The sequence below is a fragment of the Musca autumnalis genome, unplaced genomic scaffold, assembly GCF_047663935.1.
Source record: "Musca autumnalis isolate F117 unplaced genomic scaffold, ASM4766393v1 scaffold_5, whole genome shotgun sequence".
NCBI lineage: Eukaryota > Metazoa > Arthropoda > Insecta > Diptera > Muscidae > Musca > Musca autumnalis.
This window is the reverse complement of record NW_027412088.1, coordinates 88736865-88760752: the sequence shown is the minus strand read 5'-3', so window position 1 is coordinate 88760752 and position 23888 is coordinate 88736865. Positions and strand designations below refer to the sequence as shown.

At 36.1% G+C, this 23888-nt stretch overlaps 1 protein-coding gene across 15 annotated transcripts in view; it reads right to left on the bottom strand.

Annotated features, from left to right (window-relative positions):
- Nucleotides 1-4796: 4796 nt before the first annotated feature.
- Nucleotides 4797-23888, bottom strand: part of Pdk (pyruvate dehydrogenase kinase) — a 58953-nt gene continuing 39861 nt past the window's right edge. For 5 of the 15 annotated variants that reach the window (XM_073990689.1, XM_073990690.1, XM_073990694.1 and 2 more), the window contains exons 7-8: nt 20359-20457; nt 4797-5619 (exon numbers count right to left, since the gene is read on the bottom strand). In XM_073990689.1, coding sequence (XP_073846790.1) covers nt 5554-5619; nt 20359-20457 — 165 coding nt within the window. In that variant the 3' untranslated portion in view covers nt 4797-5553. Of the gene's footprint in view, nt 5620-18263; nt 18486-19296; nt 20458-23888 lie in introns of those variants that run through there. The other 10 variants (XM_073990695.1, XM_073990697.1, XM_073990698.1 and 7 more) reach the window with 4 other exon arrangements.

Genomic DNA, 23888 nt, shown 5'->3' with positions numbered 1-23888 from the left:
TTTTCAAGTTCTAGTTGTCGTAGAATAACTAGCTATTCAGCGTAAGTAGTACACAGAAAAAAAAGACACCCCGAAAATTTTGATTAAAAGCTTCATCACCATTTTTTTGTTGTATGTCGATAAAATATTTCAAATATATTGGGAAAATATTTATCAAACATGAAAATGTTACCAAAAAGCGACCGATAAACGAGTTGAAACAAATAATTCATTGAAATTTGTATACATTTTTTAACCAATATTTGTTGTTATAATGGTTTTCAACAGGGATGTCAACTGTCCCGAGGTAAAAATCGTTACAGCCACATACGCACCATAGGTCTGTAGCGATTTTTACCTTAAAACTGTTGACATTCCTGCTTGAACAGTGGTTTTTGTACGTCAAAAATCACTACAAGTAGCGGGAAAACCACCAAGTTGGCACCCCTGGTTTTCAACGTTTGTCACATGATCAGATCGAAAAGTGTGGAAATAAATCAGTGTTTATGTGCAAATAATGGTGCTTATACATTTTATGAGGAACCAAATTTTGTAATGTAATGCAAAAATCGGAAAAGGGAGAATCGAAATATTTTATTGGACGAAGAAGCAATTGCACGGTAATACTATTTTAAATATTTAAAATATGATGCACCTATTTATTACATTTTATTCCAGATGCCGATTTGCCGCTGATGGTTTCTAATTTAACAGGAGAATTTGTTTTATTTCACAACTAACGAGAAGCGTTCAACGAGATTCCTGTATTTTATATTTAAAAGTGTTTTATTTGTTTTCTTCCATTTAAATTCAAGTGTGACGCTAAATTATTACTTTTGTTATAATTTTTTTCATTACGTTTTTCTTTCATTTATTTCTTGTATAATTTATAATTGTGTATGTACCTAGCGTCTGTTGTTGTTTTGCATTTGGCATTCCATACATTTCAATAAAAAAGGCAACCACCACCATTTATAAATGTGTGTATGTATCTATCTTTTTGTGGCTTTTGGGTTTGTATTTAACAAACAAATCAACAAAATAATTGTAAATATGAACATATTTTTATCGAAATTTACTTTGATATTTAACAAACCTTATTGTATATGCGACAATTTTTTTATCAAAGAAAAATTAAAAAATCGATAAACCAGTTTGTTAATATGAAAAACATTTTATCGCTTGAAAAAAATAAAATTCAACAAAATTCTTAGTTAATATGAGAATTGCTTTATCAAAATAATTTCTAATGAAACAAAATTTTTTTTATCATTACTTTTATCGGCAAAAAATCAATTAAAAATTAATCAGATTTTTGAATTTTTTTTATCAAATGGTTACAATCAAGGCATATTCATATAAGGTAGAAGTGACAATCAGCTGTATTCTTACTTTTTTGTAAATTTAGTTTTCAAAATGTAATAGGGTCTACTCATGAAATTTGAAACTTCGAAATCTGCCACCATAAAATACTGCTTTTGATTCTAAACGTGTAATAAAAATGACCTACGAGAGTTATGAATGCTTTATATTTACATTTTGCTTCAAATTTGTTCTATTCTAGAGGATTTTCAAAATGCATTTATGTTTTTCCTGAAAAAAATTTGGAACGACCCTATTATTCAATATGTTCTTTGACAACTAATTTTCAATAACAACAATGTTGGTTTTGTAAATTTGTTAGTTGTTGTAATTCATGCATATACCTTATAATAAATATACCTTGGTTACAATTTTTTTCTTATAACGCCTACCAATGAGTACTATAAAAAATATTTAAATTGTTTAAATAACCAATATAATTGATGAATATATAGGATTAAGCACATAGCACGCCATCTGCAATACATTTCGAACACTAGCACTACCTTACGTATGTTTCAAAGAATTAAACTTGGTTTAGACTATACACTTATACGAGGATTAAGTGAATTATCTCGATTAATTTGACATACATATATTGTATGGAAATTACAACTTAAATCCATAGATTTGATAACGGGGTATTATCGGCTGAAATAAAAAACAAACATATAATGTATAAAAATATATAAAACATGTACATATATTTTTGGAATGAAATCTTTTTATGTTTGTTTTTTTTAATAAAATAACATCTCATACTAATATAAAGAGTTATATTAGTATGAAAAAAACCGATTTTAAGGTAATGCAATTTGATTGTTTATTCTGTCAAAAACCTTGTTTTTTGGCTAGGTTTACGACGTTTCTGATGTATGTATGTAATATACGTCTGAAATGTATTCTGACATAATAATCTGACGTAATAATTTCCGACAGACCATCTATGATCACTACCCTTGTTACATATTCGTAAATAATAAGTAAGAAAATATCACATATTGTCTCAACTCTGCTGTTGGTGTCTTACTACCCATTGAAAATGGTCGCATCTCAGAACAACGTTACACACACCCATGAGCTGCAGCATATCAGGTCGATGAGTTCACTACCTGAGAAACCATCGTCATCATCGAACGAACCCGTTTCACAGTTTTTTGCTGTGGAACTTTGTACATCTTCTTAGAAGAGGTTAGTTTCTTCACTTCTTTGCAGCTTGTGGAGATTCCCAAACCTGATTATACCCTCAGTATTTATGCTAACAAGGATATATACACCTTCATACGGACAAAATATGCCTCACCAAAATAATGGTTTTAGACCCCAAGTATGTTTGGACGAAATGTGTTTCAGACAATTTGGATTCGATTTAGCCATGTCCGTCCGTCTGTTTGTCTGGCTGGTGCGCACGATAACACTCGAACGGATGAACCAATTTGGTCCAAAATTGGGCTTTAGTAATATTTTGTCCAAACTTAGTTTAAGTTCGAATGATGTAAAAAACCCCTATGAAACCATATGTAGTTGATGGAGACACGATAACTCTCGAACTGACATGACAACCCGATTTAATCCAAAATTTGGCCTTCATCATATTTCGTCCAAACTTAGTTTCAGTTCGAATATAAGCCATATCGGTCCTCTACTTCAGGGACCTCCCCCACAAAAGTTCAAAAATGTTCGCAAAAATTGTGCACACGATAATTCTTGAAGGTTGTAACCGATTTGGTCCATACTTTTCGTATCGTAATATCTCTACGGGGCATATATCAGGTTCGAATATGGAGTATATAGGTCCACTTCTTCGTGTACGTCCCACACAAAATTCGTTAAGAGTGCACTTTAAAACCTCCTCTCCAATCCTTTTGATATTTGTTGTAACAACTTGTATTCGCTGCCTCCATTACGACAGTATACGTTTTTTTCAGGGGAAAGTCCATACTTCCGGAGAAAATAGTCCGAAAGGTTTAAAATACCCCTATGGCACCATGTGTAGTGGCTGGAGCGCACGTTAACTCTCGAAGTGATCAGCCCAATCTGTCCAAAATTTTTTTACGACGGTACATGTTTTTTCATGGGAAAGTCCTTACTTCTTGATATAATGGCCCAAAAGCTCCAAAAAAGCCTAATCTGGGTAGTACGTAAGATAACCCTCGAACGGAGAAACCGATTTGGTCCAAACGGTATACATCGTATTATATAGACGTCAGAAATATTGTGTGTTACTTCTTTTATTTAGGTCCGAGGGTATATTCAAGCCGACTGATACTTTTTTACTTGTTTTCCTCCACTTTACCCTCAATTTTCGGGTTTGAGTCTGTCTAAGAGGCAGATCCCTTCTACAGGAGTTCTCCTCTACGGAAGTCATTTGCTTTAGCAGTACACTCCTTAGCCTTGTTCACGCCCTTCTGGGTTGGGTTCGGCTTCGGGGCAGAGATGGACTCTACCTTTCGGCTTTGGGCAGTAGGTTTCGTGACTTCTACTTTTCTCCCCACAGCAGCTTGTTTAGAGGTTTTGGCAGTTACGTCACAGCACGTAGGATCATTGACTAATTTTGGCGTCTCCTTGGATTCCCCACTATCAGTCAATGATCCTGTTGCATCCTGCCTTTGAAGTTTTTCATCGGCCTATGTCGATATAGCACCAGCAAGAACTGGGCTTGCTGCCAGTTGAGCATCCTCCTCCCTCCATCTTACTCTCATTTTTCCCAGTAGATTTGGCTGTAATCACCGTGGTATGCAGGTCGTCGTCAGTTAGTTGAGTAACATGTCCTCTGGGGTGTGTGCCCTCGTTCTGCTCTTCTGGAACAAGTATTTGTTCGAGAAGGTCCCTACTTTTTAACTATAAGCTATCTTCAATAGTTTTAGAGTCCCATGTAGTTTATCCTCACACAAAGAATGGGTCGTTGTTTCGTCATCTTTCCTATCATTTATGTATTGTTCACTTAAAAAAACAGCCGGATCACAATCTCTTGATCTCGACGACACATGGGTTGTGGTCTCCTTCCCATCGTAGTTTTTTTTTTTTTTATTTTAGTTGCATGTGATTTGTACTCTTAACTTCAATGGCAGATCTGACCTTAGGATCATTGACTGTTGTTGGAGACAGTGATTCAATTCAAAATATTTAGGACGCTTTAAGGCTTCGAGTAACAGGATCATGGCGAGTCTCTAGCATTGGACATGCAAACCAAGTTTCACAGGACTCGTCACCACTTATGTATGTGGTCAGGCGTACCTGAACTCATGGACAACATAACAACATAATGGTGGATGAACTAGGTGATGAGCCATCTCGGGCTGGCTCTCAGTCGTATTATCTACCAAGCGATGAATCTGTCAGTTCATCCGACTAACTTCAATCGCTTACTTTCATTTAATTTGTGTGTTTTTAGTCATAATTTCTTAACTTACCTTGGATGCTGCCTACATTTGATGAACAAAAAAACGTCTATATTAATTCGTGCGAAAGGACATTATGTATTTTTATTAAATATTTTTTTAATAAAATTTTGTTAGTTTTTTTTTATTTTCTACACAACACTAGTTTCTCTTTTCTTAATTTGTTTTTAATAATATTTTGCTTAAAAATAAGAAACAATAAACACACAAAACAATTATAAAACTACACCATTTGTTGGTTAAAGCAAGTTAGTTAGTTGTTGTTGGGTATTACTTAATAAATATTTGTTATTAAATAAATTGTGGACTTTTTTCCACTAAATATGTTTGAGTCTCATTTGTGTAGAACATAGAAATATTTCCATACAAAAAATACTCGATTGTTTCCTGATATCGATTTTGTTAAAGACTAAAAGCTACATTTGATGTTTTTTTGTGCTAGAAATGTTACAAACATATCGTCGTCATACTGTTGTCGTTTGAGATTTGTAAATTTGGTTGCTTGGTTGGTAGAGATTCTAGAATATATAGGTATTGGGATCCGAAGTACATCTCAAGGGGAAATTTCTCCATTGGCGAAAAAGAGCGAGTGTTGTTGAGCGCTGGGTAATCGCTTGGGATTCGTGAAATTAATTGAAATACGAAATGCATATCATCATCCGAAAATGTTATCCTTTTTAAAACAAAAGCGAGTGCTGTTGAGCGTTTTGTGTCATTGTTGCTGCTGCTGTTGATGTTATTGCAAATACCCTGCTGTTGTATTGCCCTGATGAATTTATTAGAATCGGTCTGGAACTTCGTTCTCCATATCTTATATAGCTCCATTAATACGTTTCGGTCCTGATGCATTCATTTGTCGTGTATTCATATCGGAATTCTATAAAAAAGAATTGTAAATTATGCCAGACATGTTTTGATGGTTTGGAATTTGCATTGCAGTTTTCTAGAGGAGGCGTGATACTCAAAATACTTTGATGTGTGTGGTTATAAAAACTCATAAAATATCTAATAAAAAAATAAGAGACCCAGCACCGTTTCCCGGATTAGTTGTAAAACACAGTGTAACGCATTTTTAGCAATACAAGTCAAGAATGGATGGCGCCCAACCGGCAGTACATTAATTAATGTTGTCCGTTGATGTAGCAAAGAAAACCCAGGTTTTTCAAATTTATTCTATGTTCGGCTTCAATGACAAATATTCCATATTCTATCTAACGACTTATTATTCTTAGCAGCAACACTAACATACAATTTGCCAACTATGAATTGCAAAAACATTGTAACAAATTGCATATTATTTGTTCATTTATGGCAACAAATTACATATGTATGTAAAAACCATAGGTTTTTCGTGCAAATTTCTTGCTATTGATCCTCAAAACAATAGGTCTGTACGATAACCCAAAAATTTGTACAAGTTCGTACAAATTTTTACTAAATGCTGTTCGATAACAAAATTGTCCAGTAAATGAGAGCGTTGTGGATAGGATTATTGCATTAAATAAGTAAAATGCAATTATCAAATTTATGATTTTGTTCCATTTGGTTTAAAATATTAAAAGAAACAAATACAATTTTCATACATTTTGGGAAATAGCTGACTTTCTTGCAAGTTCTTGCAAAACGTTGTTCGATAACTTTCTGCAATTTTTATTGCTTGAGAGACAAAAATTCACTGAGAGAAGTTGCTCGAACTTGCTGAGTAATTGGTGCTGGGAAAGTTATCGTACAGACCTGGGATGCGACGCACATGCTCACCATTTTCAATGGGGCAGCAAGGAAGCAAGGACACCAACAAAAGGGGTGAGTCTATATTCGATTTTATTTTATCATATAATTTACGAATATGTAACAGGGGTAATGATCCAACCTTTAAAATTAGGGATAGGGAGGAGGTCATCGACCTAACCCTCTCTAATCTAGATGACTCCGTCCTAAGAAATTGGAGGGTATCTAAACAATGTTCCTTCTCGTACCATATGAAGATATTCTTTGATGTCTTTTTGGACGGAGGTCGCCAAATTCCTTATATGAACCCGCGCAGAACAAACTGGGATAAGTACACGGAACTAACGAGTTCTCAACTGGCTCTTAATATTAATATAGAAACAGTTGAGGATCTTAATGGGGCCGTAAATAATCTTACAGACGTTCTTCTCCGTTGCCATAAGGAATCCTGTCCACTAAACTATCCTGGGAAGAAATCTCAGCCCGTGTGGTGGAACAAGGACTTGGCGAGCTTAGAAAAACCACCAGGCGATTGTATAACAGGGCGCATGGACTAAACTCGACATTGATTGGGAGTCCTACAAGGTGAGTTTCAATAAATACAAGAGTGAGATCAATCCAGCTAAGAAAAAATCTTGGGTTCATTTCTGTGAGTCAGTAGAAGGAGTAAACGACGCAGCTAGGTTTCGAAGATTACTCTCCAAGGACCCTAAATCCATCGGAAGTATCAAGAAGCAAGATGGTGCGTGGACAGACTCGGCTACTGAGACTCTTAACCTCTTGGCAGAGACCCACTTTCCAGGCTGTAAGGATGCGGACACCGTCAATAATGAATGTGACGACTTCCAAATTCAAGAGCCTATGGATTCGGATCTCATTGACAAGGTGGTTAATATAAATAAGATTAAATGGGCTGTCAACACTTTCAAGCCATATAAGTCACCTGGACCGGATGGTGCTTCAATTTGCACCGCCACGTTTATATCAAATCCTGCACGCAGAGAAAAAATATTTTTTTAACTGGTGGTGGGCAAAATTTTATTTTCGCTGGCACCAAATAATTTTTGTGGAGCACATATTATTTTTAAGGCGATAATGTATATTGCCAATTTTGATTCTGTTCACCATATAAAACAGCAACAAATCACAAAATCTTGATATATGGTAATATTTTCATAATTATCTGATGGTCGACCCAACCACAATCTGCTTAACTTTCTCATTTTGACATATAAAGTGTCAAAAACTAGGAACAGCTGTTCACTGCCAAAAGCAAATACATATTCTCTCATTAGTTGTTCTGTCGCTGAGTAAAAAGGTTGTAAAATTTGTTTAATTTTCATTTAAAAGAATGGTATAAAATTAGTAAAAACAGACTCCAAACAAAAAATGAAATAGTTCGAGTATTTGTTGACGGTATTAATGACAACAATTTATTTGTGAATGAAGATATGAAAATGCGTAGAAAGAAAAATCAAAAAGTGACAAAAAGATATCAGTGCCTGAGTTGTGCTTCATTTTCTTTCACTTCTTAAATAAAAAGAATCTCCCAACGTTTCGTGCAAATGTTGTGCATTATTTCATTTTGTAATTAATAATTAATACAAATCGTATGCAAGTGATCAAATAACAAGAAAAAGAATGTATGAATAACATAAACATCTGTTGTTGTTTCGTAATGTTCTCCAACATAAACATGTCTTCGGTATGGAACAAACGGAGGGACCACAGAGAGAACTGCATAGTGTTTTTTTAATAAGTGTATTCTATATTATACTTATTTATTCTATTATATCCAAAGTGTTCTTAAATAAATAAAACTTTTATTTAAAATATATAGAAAAATCTTTTAATGGGCAATTAATCACAAAGGTACAGTATAATTCCAAGAAAAATACTACTTATTACAGGCAACCACAACATGTTTCGACGGCTACCACATCATTTTAAAATATTTCAAAAATAGTATTATTAAAATATGATAGAGGTTACCATATATCTATAATATATATTTTTATTTCAAAATATGGTGGCATGAATCATATTTTTTCTCTGCGTGTGGAGGAGATCTATAGGGTGTGTTTGATTCTCTCGTTTGTACCGGGTCTGTGGAAAGAGGTAAAAGTTACTTACATTCCCAAAGCGGGAAACCTAGTCACTCTGCACCAAAGGACTACAGGCCCATCAGTTTATCATCCTTTCTCATTAAGACTCTCGAAAGACTGATCGATCTGGAAATAAGGAGCCATGTAGACACCGCCTCTATAAGCAACTCTCAGCACGCCTTTTTTCAACGGAAATCTGTGGAGTCTGCCTTGCATGAGGTGGTTGGCTTCATTGAGAAGAATATGGAGAACTCAAACTTTACCTTGGCTGCCTTTCTAGACATAGAAGGAGCTTTTAACAAAGTCCATAAAACTCTCACTTGAAAAAGTTAACACACCCGAAATCCTAACTTGCTGGATAAATAATATGCTAAAAAGCAGAATTATAAATTCCAATATTGAGGAGACAAAAATTAGGAAAACAGTAACTAGAGGCACTCCCCAGGGTGGAGTGCTCCACCGTTACTGTGGCTACTTGTTATAAACAATATTCTGACGGAGCTGGATAATCAAGGTATCGAAGTTGTTGCTTATGCGGACGACGTGATACTACTGGGGCCTAATTACGTGATTCGATTCGATCGAGTATTTGCTCGTGAAAAAGATTTCGACACGATAAAAAAGCGGCATGACGAGATTCGATCGAAATCGTTGATCGAATGTTTCGAGAGTAACCGGTAATCGAACTATGAAAACCTATGTGTACTATAGGGAATATTATGAAGGTAGATGTTAAAAAAGGTGTTTTTTGAAAGCAAGAACAAAAAAAAACAAAATTATGAATGAAAAATGTAAATACTTGTGGAATTTGTTGAACAATACATTCAATAATAATTTCGGAATGAAGTTGTGCTATGAAAATAAGAAAATTATTAATTCTTGCAAAATCTTTTTGACATTGTTGTAACGGATTGCTGATACATCTACCTTAATAATCCTCTCTCAAAATAAATGAGAGAGAGTTTGGTGGATGTTTTGCATTAGCCTCTCTGAGAGAATATTTCCTTTGTAAACAACGGGGGATGAAATGTTTAAAATGTACTTCCCTTATACATAAAGGCTATTAATATTAAATATTTTTTTTCTTTTTTCCAGAAATGCTTATTTTTTAACGACTGCAAAAGTAATTTTTGGTTAATGATTGCATGCATTTTAATTCTAAATTTATCACAATTTCTCAAAACGGCTGCAAAGGACTTTTCCCAATTTCTCTTGTTATATTGTCTAAAAAATGCTGCCAATTATTTACTAACAGCGTTTTTCTTCTATAAAACGACAACAAACAACAATTTTTACATTTTAAACAAAAAGACAATAAGGAAATCTTTCATTTTATTTGTTTACGATAGGTAATTTGCCCTCGAGAAATTACTCGCAAATTTATGCTCAATTACTCGATAATTTTACTCGATAACGAATGTTGTCATCCCAACTTTGAGTACTCAGGTCGAAACAACTCGATATCGAATCACATAATTAGGCCCCCGATTTCCGGCAAGTTCCCGTCAACCATTTCGGAGCTTATGCAAGGAGCCTTATCGACGCTGTCGGGCTGGGCTAAGGCTAACGGCCTTGGAGTAAACCCAACTAAGACAAAACTGGTAATGTTCACGAGAAAACGTAAGCTCGGCGTATTTGTACCACCAACACTGGATGGAGTGCAGCTTTAGCTTTCGCCCGAGGCAAAGTACCTTGGCACAATCCTGGACTGTCAATTGCGATGAAACAGAAATGCTGAGGAGCGGGCGAAGAGAGGATTGATTGCACTTTATTCATGTAAGAATTCTATTGGGAAAAGTTGGGGTCTAAATCCATCGATTATACACTGGTTGTATAACACCGTGGTTACACCCATCTTATTCTATGGTTCTCTTGTTTGGTGGCACTCACTGCGCCAAAAATCGACAGTAGGCTTGACAAGGTGCAAAGAGCTGCCGCGATTCTCATAACTGGAACACCTCACAGGCTGCTCTGAACGCAGTGTTGAACTTAAAACCACTGAGTCTCAGCATTACGTGTCAGGCAACTCGCAGTACCCAACGGCTGCATGAACAGGATCTCTGGCGCGGTTGTGCGTGGATGTATCCTGAACGAATCAGGTATAAATGTGACGTCTACTGTGAAAGGCTATCTCTTGAGTACACCTACAGGCTAGACAGCAACTGTAGTGTCTTCCAGGCTGAAATCTTCGCGATTTGGAAGGCAACGGAATTGATAAAAAGTTTGGATGCAGAAATCTTTGTGTATAGTCAACTGCAACATCAAGTCCGATGTCGTCCTCAAGTGTAGGACATCTTTGGGAACGCTAACTAACGGCTATCGGCTATGCTGGGTACCAGGACACCGCGACTATCTGGGTAATGAAAGAGCAGATAAATTAGCTAGACGAGGATCGCAGTCTACAGATCTAGCTATCGCTGACTCCATCAAACCACCCATTTGTCATTTCTTCCAGAAAATTGAAGCGTTCTCTGACGAAAGAGGCGGTGAATTGTGGCATAATGAACCTAGGCGCATTGTGGCAAGATCCATATGGCCGTCTCTGTCAGTCAAAAGAACGAACTCCCTGTTGAACCAGAGTAAAGCTGAAGTTAGAGCAACGACGGGAGTCATCACTGGACACTGCTATATCAGGGCCTTTACCATCAAATGGGATGAGGATATTTTTTCTCTGCGTGTGGAGGAGATCTATAGGGTGTGTTTGATTCTCTCGTTTGTACCGGGTCTGTGGAAAGAGGTAAAAGTTACTTACATTCCCAAAGCGGGAAACCTAGTCACTCTGCACCAAAGGACTACAGGCCCATCAGTTTATCATCCTTTCTCATTAAGACTCTCGAAAGACTGATCGATCTGGAAATAAGGAGCCATGTAGACACCGCCTCTATAAGCAACTCTCAGCACGCCTTTTTTCAACGGAAATCTGTGGAGTCTGCCTTGCATGAGGTGGTTGGCTTCATTGAGAAGAATATGGAGAACTCAAACTTTACCTTGGCTGCCTTTCTAGACATAGAAGGAGCTTTTAACAAAGTCCATAAAACTCTCACTTGAAAAAGTTAACACACCCGAAATCCTAACTTGCTGGATAAATAATATGCTAAAAAGCAGAATTATAAATTCCAATATTGAGGAGACAAAAATTAGGAAAACAGTAACTAGAGGCACTCCCCAGGGTGGAGTGCTCCACCGTTACTGTGGCTACTTGTTATAAACAATATTCTGACGGAGCTGGATAATCAAGGTATCGATGTTGTTGCTTATGCGGACGACGTGATACTACTGGGGCCTAATTACGTGATTCGATTCGATCGAGTATTTGCTCGTGAAAAAGATTTCGACACGATAAAAAAGCGGCATGACGAGATTCGATCGAAATCGTTGATCGAATGTTTCGAGAGTAACCGGTAATCGAACTATGAAAACCTATGTGTACTATAGGGAATATTATGAAGGTAGATGTTAAAAAAGGTGTTTTTTGAAAGCAAGAACAAAAAAAAACAAAATTATGAATGAAAAATGTAAATACTTGTGGAATTTGTTGAACAATACATTCAATAATAATTTCGGAATGAAGTTGTGCTATGAAAATAAGAAAATTATTAATTCTTGCAAAATCTTTTTGACATTGTTGTAACGGATTGCTGATACATCTACCTTAATAATCCTCTCTCAAAATAAATGAGAGAGAGTTTGGTGGATGTTTTGCATTAGCCTCTCTGAGAGAATATTTCCTTTGTAAACAACGGGGGATGAAATGTTTAAAATGTACTTCCCTTATACATAAAGGCTATTAATATTAAATATTTTTTTTCTTTTTTCCAGAAATGCTTATTTTTTAACGACTGCAAAAGTAATTTTTGGTTAATGATTGCATGCATTTTAATTCTAAATTTATCACAATTTCTCAAAACGGCTGCAAAGGACTTTTCCCAATTTCTCTTGTTATATTGTCTAAAAAATGCTGCCAATTATTTACTAACAGCGTTTTTCTTCTATAAAACGACAACAAACAACAATTTTTACATTTTAAACAAAAAGACAATAAGGAAATCTTTCATTTTATTTGTTTACGATAGGTAATTTGCCCTCGAGAAATTACTCGCAAATTTATGCTCAATTACTCGATAATTTTACTCGATAACGAATGTTGTCATCCCAACTTTGAGTACTCAGGTCGAAACAACTCGATATCGAATCACATAATTAGGCCCCCGATTTCCGGCAAGTTCCCGTCAACCATTTCGGAGCTTATGCAAGGAGCCTTATCGACGCTGTCGGGCTGGGCTAAGGCTAACGGCCTTGGAGTAAACCCAACTAAGACAAAACTGGTAATGTTCACGAGAAAACGTAAGCTCGGCGTATTTGTACCACCAACACTGGATGGAGTGCAGCTTTAGCTTTCGCCCGAGGCAAAGTACCTTGGCACAATCCTGGACTGTCAATTGCGATGAAACAGAAATGCTGAGGAGCGGGCGAAGAGAGGATTGATTGCACTTTATTCATGTAAGAATTCTATTGGGAAAAGTTGGGGTCTAAATCCATCGATTATACACTGGTTGTATAACACCGTGGTTACACCCATCTTATTCTATGGTTCTCTTGTTTGGTGGCACTCACTGCGCCAAAAATCGACAGTAGGCTTGACAAGGTGCAAAGAGCTGCCGCGATTCTCATAACTGGAACACCTCACAGGCTGCTCTGAACGCAGTGTTGAACTTAAAACCACTGAGTCTCAGCATTACGTGTCAGGCAACTCGCAGTACCCAACGGCTGCATGAACAGGATCTCTGGCGCGGTTGTGCGTGGATGTATCCTGAACGAATCAGGTATAAATGTGACGTCTACTGTGAAAGGCTATCTCTTGAGTACACCTACAGGCTAGACAGCAACTGTAGTGTCTTCCAGGCTGAAATCTTCGCGATTTGGAAGGCAACGGAATTGATAAAAAGTTTGGATGCAGAAATCTTTGTGTATAGTCAACTGCAACATCAAGTCCGATGTCGTCCTCAAGTGTAGGACATCTTTGGGAACGCTAACTAACGGCTATCGGCTATGCTGGGTACCAGGACACCGCGACTATCTGGGTAATGAAAGAGCAGATAAATTAGCTAGACGAGGATCGCAGTCTACAGATCTAGCTATCGCTGACTCCATCAAACCACCCATTTGTCATTTCTTCCAGAAAATTGAAGCGTTCTCTGACGAAAGAGCCGGTGAATTGTGGCATAATGAACCTAGGCGCATTGTGGCAAGATCCATATGGCCGTCTCTGTCAGTCAAAAGAACGAACTCCCTGTTGAACCAGAGTAAAGCTGAAGTTAGAGCAACGACGGGAGTCATCACTGGACACTGCTATATCAGGGCCTTTACCATCAAATGGGATGAGGATGTTACTGACTACTGCAGACTCTGTGAGGATGAGGGGGAGTTGGAGAGGATCGAGCACCTCCTGTGTCGTTGTCCAGCTCTGGCTCGTAGACGACATAGTGGCTGGGACAGCGCAACCTGAACGCGTGCATGATGTTTCAAATATTCTGGCTAGCATCAAAATAAAACTTTTTTCCCTTCTCTAAAACTATTCCTCCCCTCTTAAACTTTCTGTAATTTATTTGCTCTTTACTTTTTAATAACTTCCTCTTTTTATTTCTTCCCTCTCTCCTCCCTTTTCCATCTCCTCTTTTCTTTACAGCTTGTTCCTCTTTTTTCTACTGGATGATCACAATGGACCGGAAGGTCTCCGAGCGACGCAGTCACAAGTTAGTGTCTGCACATCCCCAAACCTAACCTAACCTATCGTACAGGCCTAATGTTGTTCTATAACTTTCTAAAATTCACTGAGAGAAGTTGCTATAACTTGCTGAGTAATTATTGCTGGGAAAGTTATCGTACAGACCCAATATTCCGTCAAAATATACCAAGTTGATTTACTTTGCCATAAATGAACAATTAATATGCAATTTGTTACATTTTCGGTTTTTGCAATACATTAGTTGACAAACTGTATGTAATGATACCTTCAGAGATATGCCTTACAGATGGTATGTACAATGTGTCAAGATCGGAATTGTATCTCGTTAAAATACCGGTTTAAGACCCCCACAAATATTAAGGGGTTATCCCTAGTTGTGCACACCAAAAATACTCATTTTTCATGATTTTTTTCAAAGAAACTACCAATGTTTTTCATTAGTTCTTTCTTTCATATGAAATAACACATCTTATACTACTTGTGGAATGTTCTTTTTTTTTTTTTTGAAAAATATTGCATAGTTTTGTGGTAAATGGCTACCTACGAAACCCTTTTTTTGTAAAAGCGTTTTGCGGTGCCAACCATGGCTCGAAAAGGAATAGGCCGATCTTTGTATATTTTTTGCGCGTTTTAAGAACTTAATACATTTGTTTCTAAGCGAAAAATAATTTTAAAAATCTGCCTTTAAAAAAATTGTCAGCTGTCAAAGTCAAAATTTCGATTTTAAGTCTTTACCTAATTACTGCGTGTTGCGTGTGCGTTCAAGAATACAAAAACAAAATACATGTATTTCAAATTGAAAACCAATACATGTATTTTGTTTTTGTATTTTTGAACGCACACGCAACACGCAGTTAATTAGGTAAAGGCTTTAAGGGAAAAATTTCCCTTTTTTTTGTCCAAAAATTGAACAAAAATTTTTTTAAAAAAATCTGGCTCGCTTAAAGACAAGCTTTTTATGTATATAAACTCAAAAAATATTTGAAGATCGATCTATTCGTTTTCGAGCCATTGCACTGTGGTCGAACTTGTATGGGAAGAGCGGCCAAAAATACTTCCTGAGCAGATAACAATACGAAAATTTCAGTAAAGGCTAGTTTAGCAACACAAATAAAAAGAAGCAAAAAAAAAAATTCAATATAGGTCTAAGGTTAGGTATAGCCCCCATAGAACGGTACCCCCTGATTTCAGGCATTTTGGGGTTCTTGACCACATCTTGCAGTGAAATTGGCAAAAATTTGGCTATCGGTATTCCCTAGTGTTAGAAAACCTTCTAGCAATTTTTTTTTTTTGAACTGGGTCCACGTTTTGGTAGGGTCCCTATGTAATTGAACCGCCCGATTTTCGAATTTTGAAGGTTTCATATAAGTTATTAAATCGAAATGGCCGAAATGCCACTTAATCTTTCGTAGATGTAGGCTACCCCCAGAAAATTGTCGATTAATGTAAGTCCACCCTTTAATTTTGTCCCCATAAATAGGTACCGCCCAATATTCGGTATTTTTAGGGTTCTAGCCGTAATAATCAATCAAAATGGCTGAATTTTTTAAATTTTACATTTAAGACCACATTTTTACGTATCCTTCATATAACTGAACCTGACAATGCCTCTTCTGTATATTTAAAAAGCTGAAATGTATCACCTGCACATTTGAAAAAATTACAAGAACACCCTGAAATGTACCCTTAGTATTTTGGAAACCAGTTCCAAAGATGCGGAAAGATGCAGCTGAATGTTTGAAAAATACAACCGTTAGACTACTACTGATCTTTTAAAAAAAATTTCGTTAGAGGGAAAGAGGGGGAACATAATTAAAAATTTACATGAAATTGAATTATATTGAAGAAATGACATTACAAAAGTCCTTCAGTCAGCACACGTATTCAATAATGAATCTCAAAAATTAACAAACACAAAACTGCAGAAAAATTATGTTAATACATTGTTTTTCAATATTCGAATTAAGTTTGGTCAATATAGAGTTCATTTAGTTTGATATTGATATTTTACTTTCACCTAACTTTTGCACTGAATTCACCTAGAAATCCAACCTGTTAAATTTTCTCTTTTTTGGTGCCATTCTCAAAGAGTACAGTAAGAAGTAATCCATAACAAATTTATTTTAAAGAAATTTAACATGTTAGTAGTAGAAATGAACACATTTGGTACCAAAAATTTGACTTTCATTTTTTAATTTTGGCCAATGGCAGCGACCACTGTGCATCGTTGGCACCGACTTCAAAAATGTCATTTCGAGTAAAACGCGTTTTAAAATTCGCCTCCACATACAAAACACAACGGGTTCGGTCATATCTCGGCCAATTTTGCTCCGATCGACTTGAAAATGATAAGTAGGAGTAACCCCTTAAATCCAAATTCGATTTTTGAAAATTTGGAGCCGATTTAGCCATGTCAGTCCGTCCATCTGGCTGTCTGGTTAACATAATAACTCTTGGAGGGAGTACCCTCTTTGTCAAAACATTACATTGTTACATTTCAAACATATGTATGTATATCAAGTTCTGAAATGAACTATATCGATCCACTCTTCGATGGTCGTGGCGATTCAAGAAACGAAGCAGTCTTCGGAACTGTGATGGATACCACGTACTTCGTTTGCAATGTACGATAAGTAGAGGTGGTGGACTTGGCATCCTATTGCACCAGTCTGCCCACCTCGCCAGAGCTCGATTATAGTGACCCATACTTAGAATGTATGGGGGTCGCGGTCATGTGTGGAACCGCCGAAATAGAATTGCGGAATGTTTATATCTTGCCGATAAATAGTTGTGTCCCGCTCATTCGACTAACATCAGGCCACTTTTGGAAGGCGATAACCGGCTGGTCCTAGAACAACATGACCTATTGTATTCCATGAATCATAAAATAAATACCCGAAAGTTTTAAAAAATTCTACGGTGATCAATTAAAATGTCTGGTGAGTCAGAAAAATAACTATCTAAAGATAAGTTTGGCATTGTTTTCAACCTTTACACATCGTAATACTACTCTCAAACGTAAATCAATCAATCGAACAACTCCTTCCCCATAAAGTTAAACAATTTTCAAGTTTCAAGGTGGGCTAGCCCATTTAGAGTCAATGGCGGCGACCGTGTCTACTGCGGAAATACACTAATCAAAAACTCCTAAAAGCGTAGCAATATTTGTAGGGTCTTTCTCGATCGATTTGCCAATAGATGAATCTGTTAAGCCACATATGAGCACTACATCGGCAAACTTTATAAAAATTACCTTCAGAAGGCGTTCCGCAGATGGTATATGGAACCTTGCCTGAAATCTCCCAACATAGGACCATTTTCCTTTCCTTACTCGATAAGTTAGGGATGATGATCACTGTGGCACTCATTACGGGTCACTGTATAGTTAGATATCTAACTTCATGATGGGATAGTGGAGATACATACGAGTTAGAGATAATCGAGCACCTACCTATATAGATCCCATTATTTCCTTTCTTACTCATTTTCACCTACCTATTTCCTTTCTTACTCATTTTCTGTTCGATTACTAATCATCGAACAAAATGCATAAAATCTCCTCAGCAATCTTCACCCCAAAATTAACTCCATTAATTGGACTTAAAAGAATGCTTTGATAATTTATAACAATTCTGTGGCAAAAAGTACATACATACGTATTACCGTGTTGTAGTGTATATTAGATATGACAAACTATCGATAGTCAGACTATCGTTTTGATCGCTGTAGTAAAACTTTGTTTATTTCGGACTCCAAAAAAATTATTTTTTTTAAATAATTCGCGACAGATAATATTACTGACGTAATCATTGCTCTACGACAGCAGTCAAAACGATAGTCTGACTATGGATAGTTTGCCAGCTCTAGTGTATGTTCAACTATACTATTATTATTATTATTAACTAAAAATTACCAAACAAAAGCTTAAAAATAAATCGTCTATGTGTAAAAAATTATAAAATGCATTCATTTTATTATTTATAACTAATAAAAACACAAGTTTGTGCTAATTTATATTTAACACTATAATTTGTCAGTCTACACCTTTAAGCCAATTGTTAATTACAATTTTACAATTACATTCTGTTTTAGACACAACTAACTTAACTAATGACCCTTGGAACGAATAAGACTGTATAAATAACGCCAACGATTGGAAAAATCCTGAAAAAATATTAATATGTTTATAGAAAAATTAAAAAAAGAAGATAGAAAGAAAAAAGAAGAGAAAAAGTTTAAGAAATATATAAAAGAAAAGCAAGAGGAAACAAGGCACCACAAAATGGACTGTTTTTTTGTTCATTTTTTGTTTTATTAGAGGATAGGATAAACCCAATACCAAGTGGATCAAATGAGAAGATTTGTGGGCGGAGCAATGAGAAAAGCAAGTAAAGTGTGACGGTTATTGGAAGTGACAATGGGAACTATTGATAGCGGTGAAAAGTCCACAGGATAACATAATTTTTTTCGTTGCACATCTTAAAGGAATTTTTAATTTAAAAGTGTATCAATTTTATTTTTTATAAATGAGTTAAATGCTAAAAGAATGGTTGTGAAATATTGGGGGTTACGTGTTACAAACGAAGTTTTTCAAAAATTTTTCAATTCTTTTTAATAAATATAATGTATATTTTATAGTAAATAACCAATTAAAATAATAAACAATAAAATAGAAAATACTAGCCTGTAATGGAATGATTCTGTGAGTCTTGATGAAACCCATATTCTTTACGATTTTCACATTTTCTGTGTTCGTACCGGGATATTCAGTAATAGTAGGGGGAAGTAATACAAAATGTATGAATAACAACAAACACTTTCATATCAGTTGTAACGAACAAAAGAGAGGGAGGAGTTTTTTTTTAATTTCATTTATTTAAAAATTCTTTAAATATTTGTGCTCGATGATGTTGTTGAGTTTGTTTTATATCACTTAAAAATAACAAAAATTCCAAAAGACAAATAATACAAGGTATTTTGTTTAACTAAATTAAAGCTTAAATAAAAATTTTTAAATAAACTTGAATTTTAATTAAATTTTCCAATTTTGTTTATTAATTTTACTTATTTTACATTGGGGATATACACATAGGTAGGGCATAGGGGGATAGGTTGTGGTTAGGTATAGAAACGAGTTTTGTGGATAGATAGGTGGTGGGTATTAGATGAAAGCAATAATAATCATAACATTTTTTTGTGTATATTTGTCTGTTGTATGTGTTTATTTAGTTCATAACTACATCTCTAACAAAAATAAATAAAAACCAGTATCATGCAGAAATGCAAAAACAGTGTTTTTTCTTAATAACAATAGAAGAAAAATTAGAGAAATTAGCTTAATAAAGTACTATAACTACATCAAAGAAATAAATCTTTAACAATTACAACCCAAAACTGATGTTTCATAAAAAAACGAACAGGACGAATCGAATCAAGAAATTATCCTTTCAACATTAAACACAGTTTTAGTTTATGACATACACAGCTCATCCATCACTTGTTTCTTTTTTTCGTTTGTTTTTTATCTTCAAAAACCGAACAAAATAAATGTTTTACAATTTTGGAATGTCAACCAAAATTACATAATTACGCTAAATTACATTTTAATTAAAGTGTTTTTAAAACATGCTTTCTAATTAAAAGAAATAATAATAAAACAAAACAAAAAAGGAAATAAATATATTTTACATCTAAAATAACACAAAAAATAGAAATTGCCCAGAACCGTTTTCAATGAAACCCAAAAAATACAACACAACCCTAAATAACATTTTACATAGGAAATGCAAATGCAACTACATTTGAAAACAATTAATCAGATATAGATGTGGATGTTGATTTAGAGGTAATGTAGAAATAGATATGGTGGATAGGTAGGTAGGTTGCTGGATTGTTTGGTGGGTTTTGTTCGCTTTGAGGGTCTGGTTGTTTGTGTGTTAGAAGGTTGGTGTTAGCTGTGTGAGTCTTTATAAGTCACATATTTTATTGGTTTTCAGTTGGAGGCATGTATCTCTCGTTTCCTTTTTGTATGTTTTACCTGATTGGACCAATCACCGGTGGGCACTGTTGCTCTGTAGAATTTCGAACTTGTCTTATTGAAAATTGGCAGCAATTCATTAGCCTCGTCAGATAAAGCCTGTAAAAAAGAAAAAGAAACATAGAATTCATTAAGGATTTAACAATGGTACGATAGTTTCATAATTATAGGAAATAAAAGTAAAAATACGCCCTACACTGCAGCGTCTTTCATGCGGAGATTATAGCCACCAATGAAACACCCGCTATATCTAACTTCAATATTGGGTGACAGTGATGTTGACTACAGCAGGGTCACATTCGACACTACATTCACGTCGTGCGCACACGCCACAGCTATCTGCGACAAGTTGAAAAGTAGGAACAAGGTCCTCAAGTCCCTGGCCGGCAGCGCTTAGGGTGCAGATAAAGAAACCTTGTTGGCCACGTACAACGCGATAGCTCGGTCTGTGGTAAGCTATGCGGCTCCAGTCTGGTCCCCGAGATTGTGTGATTCGAACTGGAAAAAGATTCCAACTTGCCAGAATGCCGCCCTGAGAACAGCGACAGGATGCCTCCTCAAATCTTCAGTGGACCATCTACATGAGGAGGCAAAAATTCTTCCTGTAAAGCAACACAATGAGATGCTTTCGTTGCAGTACCTGCTTGGACGTTATCGTGTGAGCCATCCCAATCAACATCTTGTGGGTAGGCCCGGCCCATTCAGGGAGATCAGGAAGGATATCCATGCTCTAGAGGGAGAGGTCCAACGATACAGGAGAGAACCCCTAGATCAACAAGCATATCAAGCAGGATTGAATAGCATTCACACGGACGCAGTTGCCAAGGCCTTAAGCAATTATAGTGTGAATAAAGTACTCGGAGTACATCCTCCATCTATCGCAGCTGAGGAGCGTCAGCTGCCACGACAAACCAGAGTGGTTTTGGCTCAACTACGCTCGGGATATTGCAGTCGCCTAAATTCGTATTGGGCGGAAATCGATCGCGCCGTGCAAGACATATGCCCAGTATGCGGCATGGGCCCGCACGACACACAACACCTTTTTAACTGCCCCGCCAAACCTACCCATCTAAGTCCAGTGGATCTGTGGCTACATCCCATCGCAGCAGCCACTTTTCTGGAACTGGAGATAGACCCAGAGCCAGATTGAACAGAGGAACGAACAAATAAACATAACAAAAACACTGTTACAACAACAACAGCAGACTATGTGAAGATGGCTAAGAACTTCTTGTGGCTTAGTAACTGCACCTTATCCGTCTTTTCTCCTATAACGTCAGCCTTTTTGTACTATACAATAGATGTGGATTCTGCTGGATTTTACTTCCCCTCTTACTCACTCATATTTAAATATAATCTACGCCTCACCTAGGGTAACAAAATGGACAAATGGTCTCCGAGCGAAACGGCTGCCGTTTCAGAAACCGCGTATACTAGGGTAGGTCGATTTGAACACACTTCGCGTTTCTGATTCCTGGGATTGTACTGGACAACTAGAGTCAACAAGATCATATGTCCAAACTTTTAGAGATTGTCCTGCAAAACTCGCTTTTCAGAATTAGCAAACTATTATTTGGAGGTGTCGAACGTCCTTTAACTTAAATTCTGTCTAATTTTAGTAATGATCGGTCAATCCGAACAGAAGTTATAAACAAATATTGACTTAGCATAGTACTGAAGTTCAAAAAAATTTCCAAATTTTGAGAGCTTCTCCTGCAAAACTCACTTTTTAGACTTAGCATACTATTATTTGGAGGTGTCGATATGGTCTAGTGGACTTTTTTGATCAGTACAATCCCAGGAATCAGAAACGCGAAGGGCCCAATAAGGTGTTTTCCTTCCATACCTATGAACTTAACCTAACATATTACATCGAATTGTGATTCATGTACGAAAACTTTTTCAAAAAAGCTAAAAACGATCCTTAAATAGCCTTCAATGAGTCTGCAGGAGGAGTTAAATTCTTCATTCAGTTTCCGCTAGATTCTGTCATCCCACAACTATGGAGAGCACCATGCGAATAAACTAATATTGATTTAACTCTGGTCTAGAGATCCTTTATTTACTGCGATCACGACAAAACCCCGAAGGTTTCTACGACCTTAACGTAGACGTTCTGACAATAACTTGGACTCTTCATTTAAATAGTCCAAAGAAGTCATTGGGAACATTCTGGCTATGCATTCTGGCAAGTTTGGATCTTTTTTCATTGCGTAACATTTACGATAGCACAATGACGCCGTATAGCTTTTAACAGTGTTGTAAAATTTCAACTAAGATCCTTAGATCTCTCCTCTTCTAATCTTATCGCAGATATGTAGCTGTATCAAGTTCAGAAGACCTCTAGTAATTTGGAATAGTTTGTTAACATCGTCTTACTTGCATGGAAGGAAGCTACAAGATCAATAAATATTCAGTTGATGGCAAATGCTATCAACTGTAGTACGTGACTCCCTTACCGTATGTATTTATCCCAATGCTGGCAAGAGGACAAGCAAAGTTCAAAAGAACTTATTGTTTATGAATATTAGTTGAGACCTTTCGTAGACAGAATACCTCTAATGTCTTCTATAGACAGTAGATATCTTGAAGTCTTTTATAGACAACAGAAGACTTCTTGAGACCTTTACACAACACATTTTTAAGTTTTCTGTTGGCAACAGAAGACACCTTTAGAACTTCTAAAGACAACAGACCTCTTAAGGGTCGTCTAAAGGCAAAAGACAACAGATGATCTCTCTATAACTTTTAAAAAAGTATACCTCAAGAACTACAACAGACAGAAGACACTTTGAGGACTTCCTGTACAGAAGACCGCTTGAGGTTTTCTATGGATAAAAGAACTCTTTGTGTCTTTCATAGACAGAAGGCCTCATACAGTCTGTCGCAAAAGTTAGTATACACCGTTGAAACCAAAATGTATTAGGGATAAAAAGCACAATAACTTATTGAAAACAACAAACAATTAGTTTTATTTGATAGACAAGAAGGTTGTCTTCCGCAATAACAATTAAAAGTGCGCAATATTTGCATACATTAGCAAATGTACGGTTCGAATCCCAAAAATACCAAAATTTATGTCGCAAAAGTTAGTATACAAAGGAGGATCCTCGTGGAACTGTGTAAAAAATTCTTGATAGTTTTGAACAAAATGAATCTAAATCTGTATTTAAGATCATAAAGAGTATATTAATTGGTTTTAATGGCAGTTATAGTACTTAAGTGACAAGTCCAACTTACACTGGATCGTAAAATCCACAGAAATTGGTCATTTACAAATACAACAACTGTAGCGACAAAATTCCGGGAGTTATGTCCTGTTTATGAATTCTAAAGCCATGAAATACTCAGAAAAGCTCTAAAGTTTCAATATGGGGTGATCTTGATCGAGTTTCGACTTGTGCTGTTTGAAAAAACAGGAATTTCTTGAAGGAAACCCATACTTTTGAGGCCGTTGTCCTTTTGAAACATGTAATAATCCTTAATCCTTACACATAAGGACTTTCCTTTTCGGTCTTTTTTGGATTCGA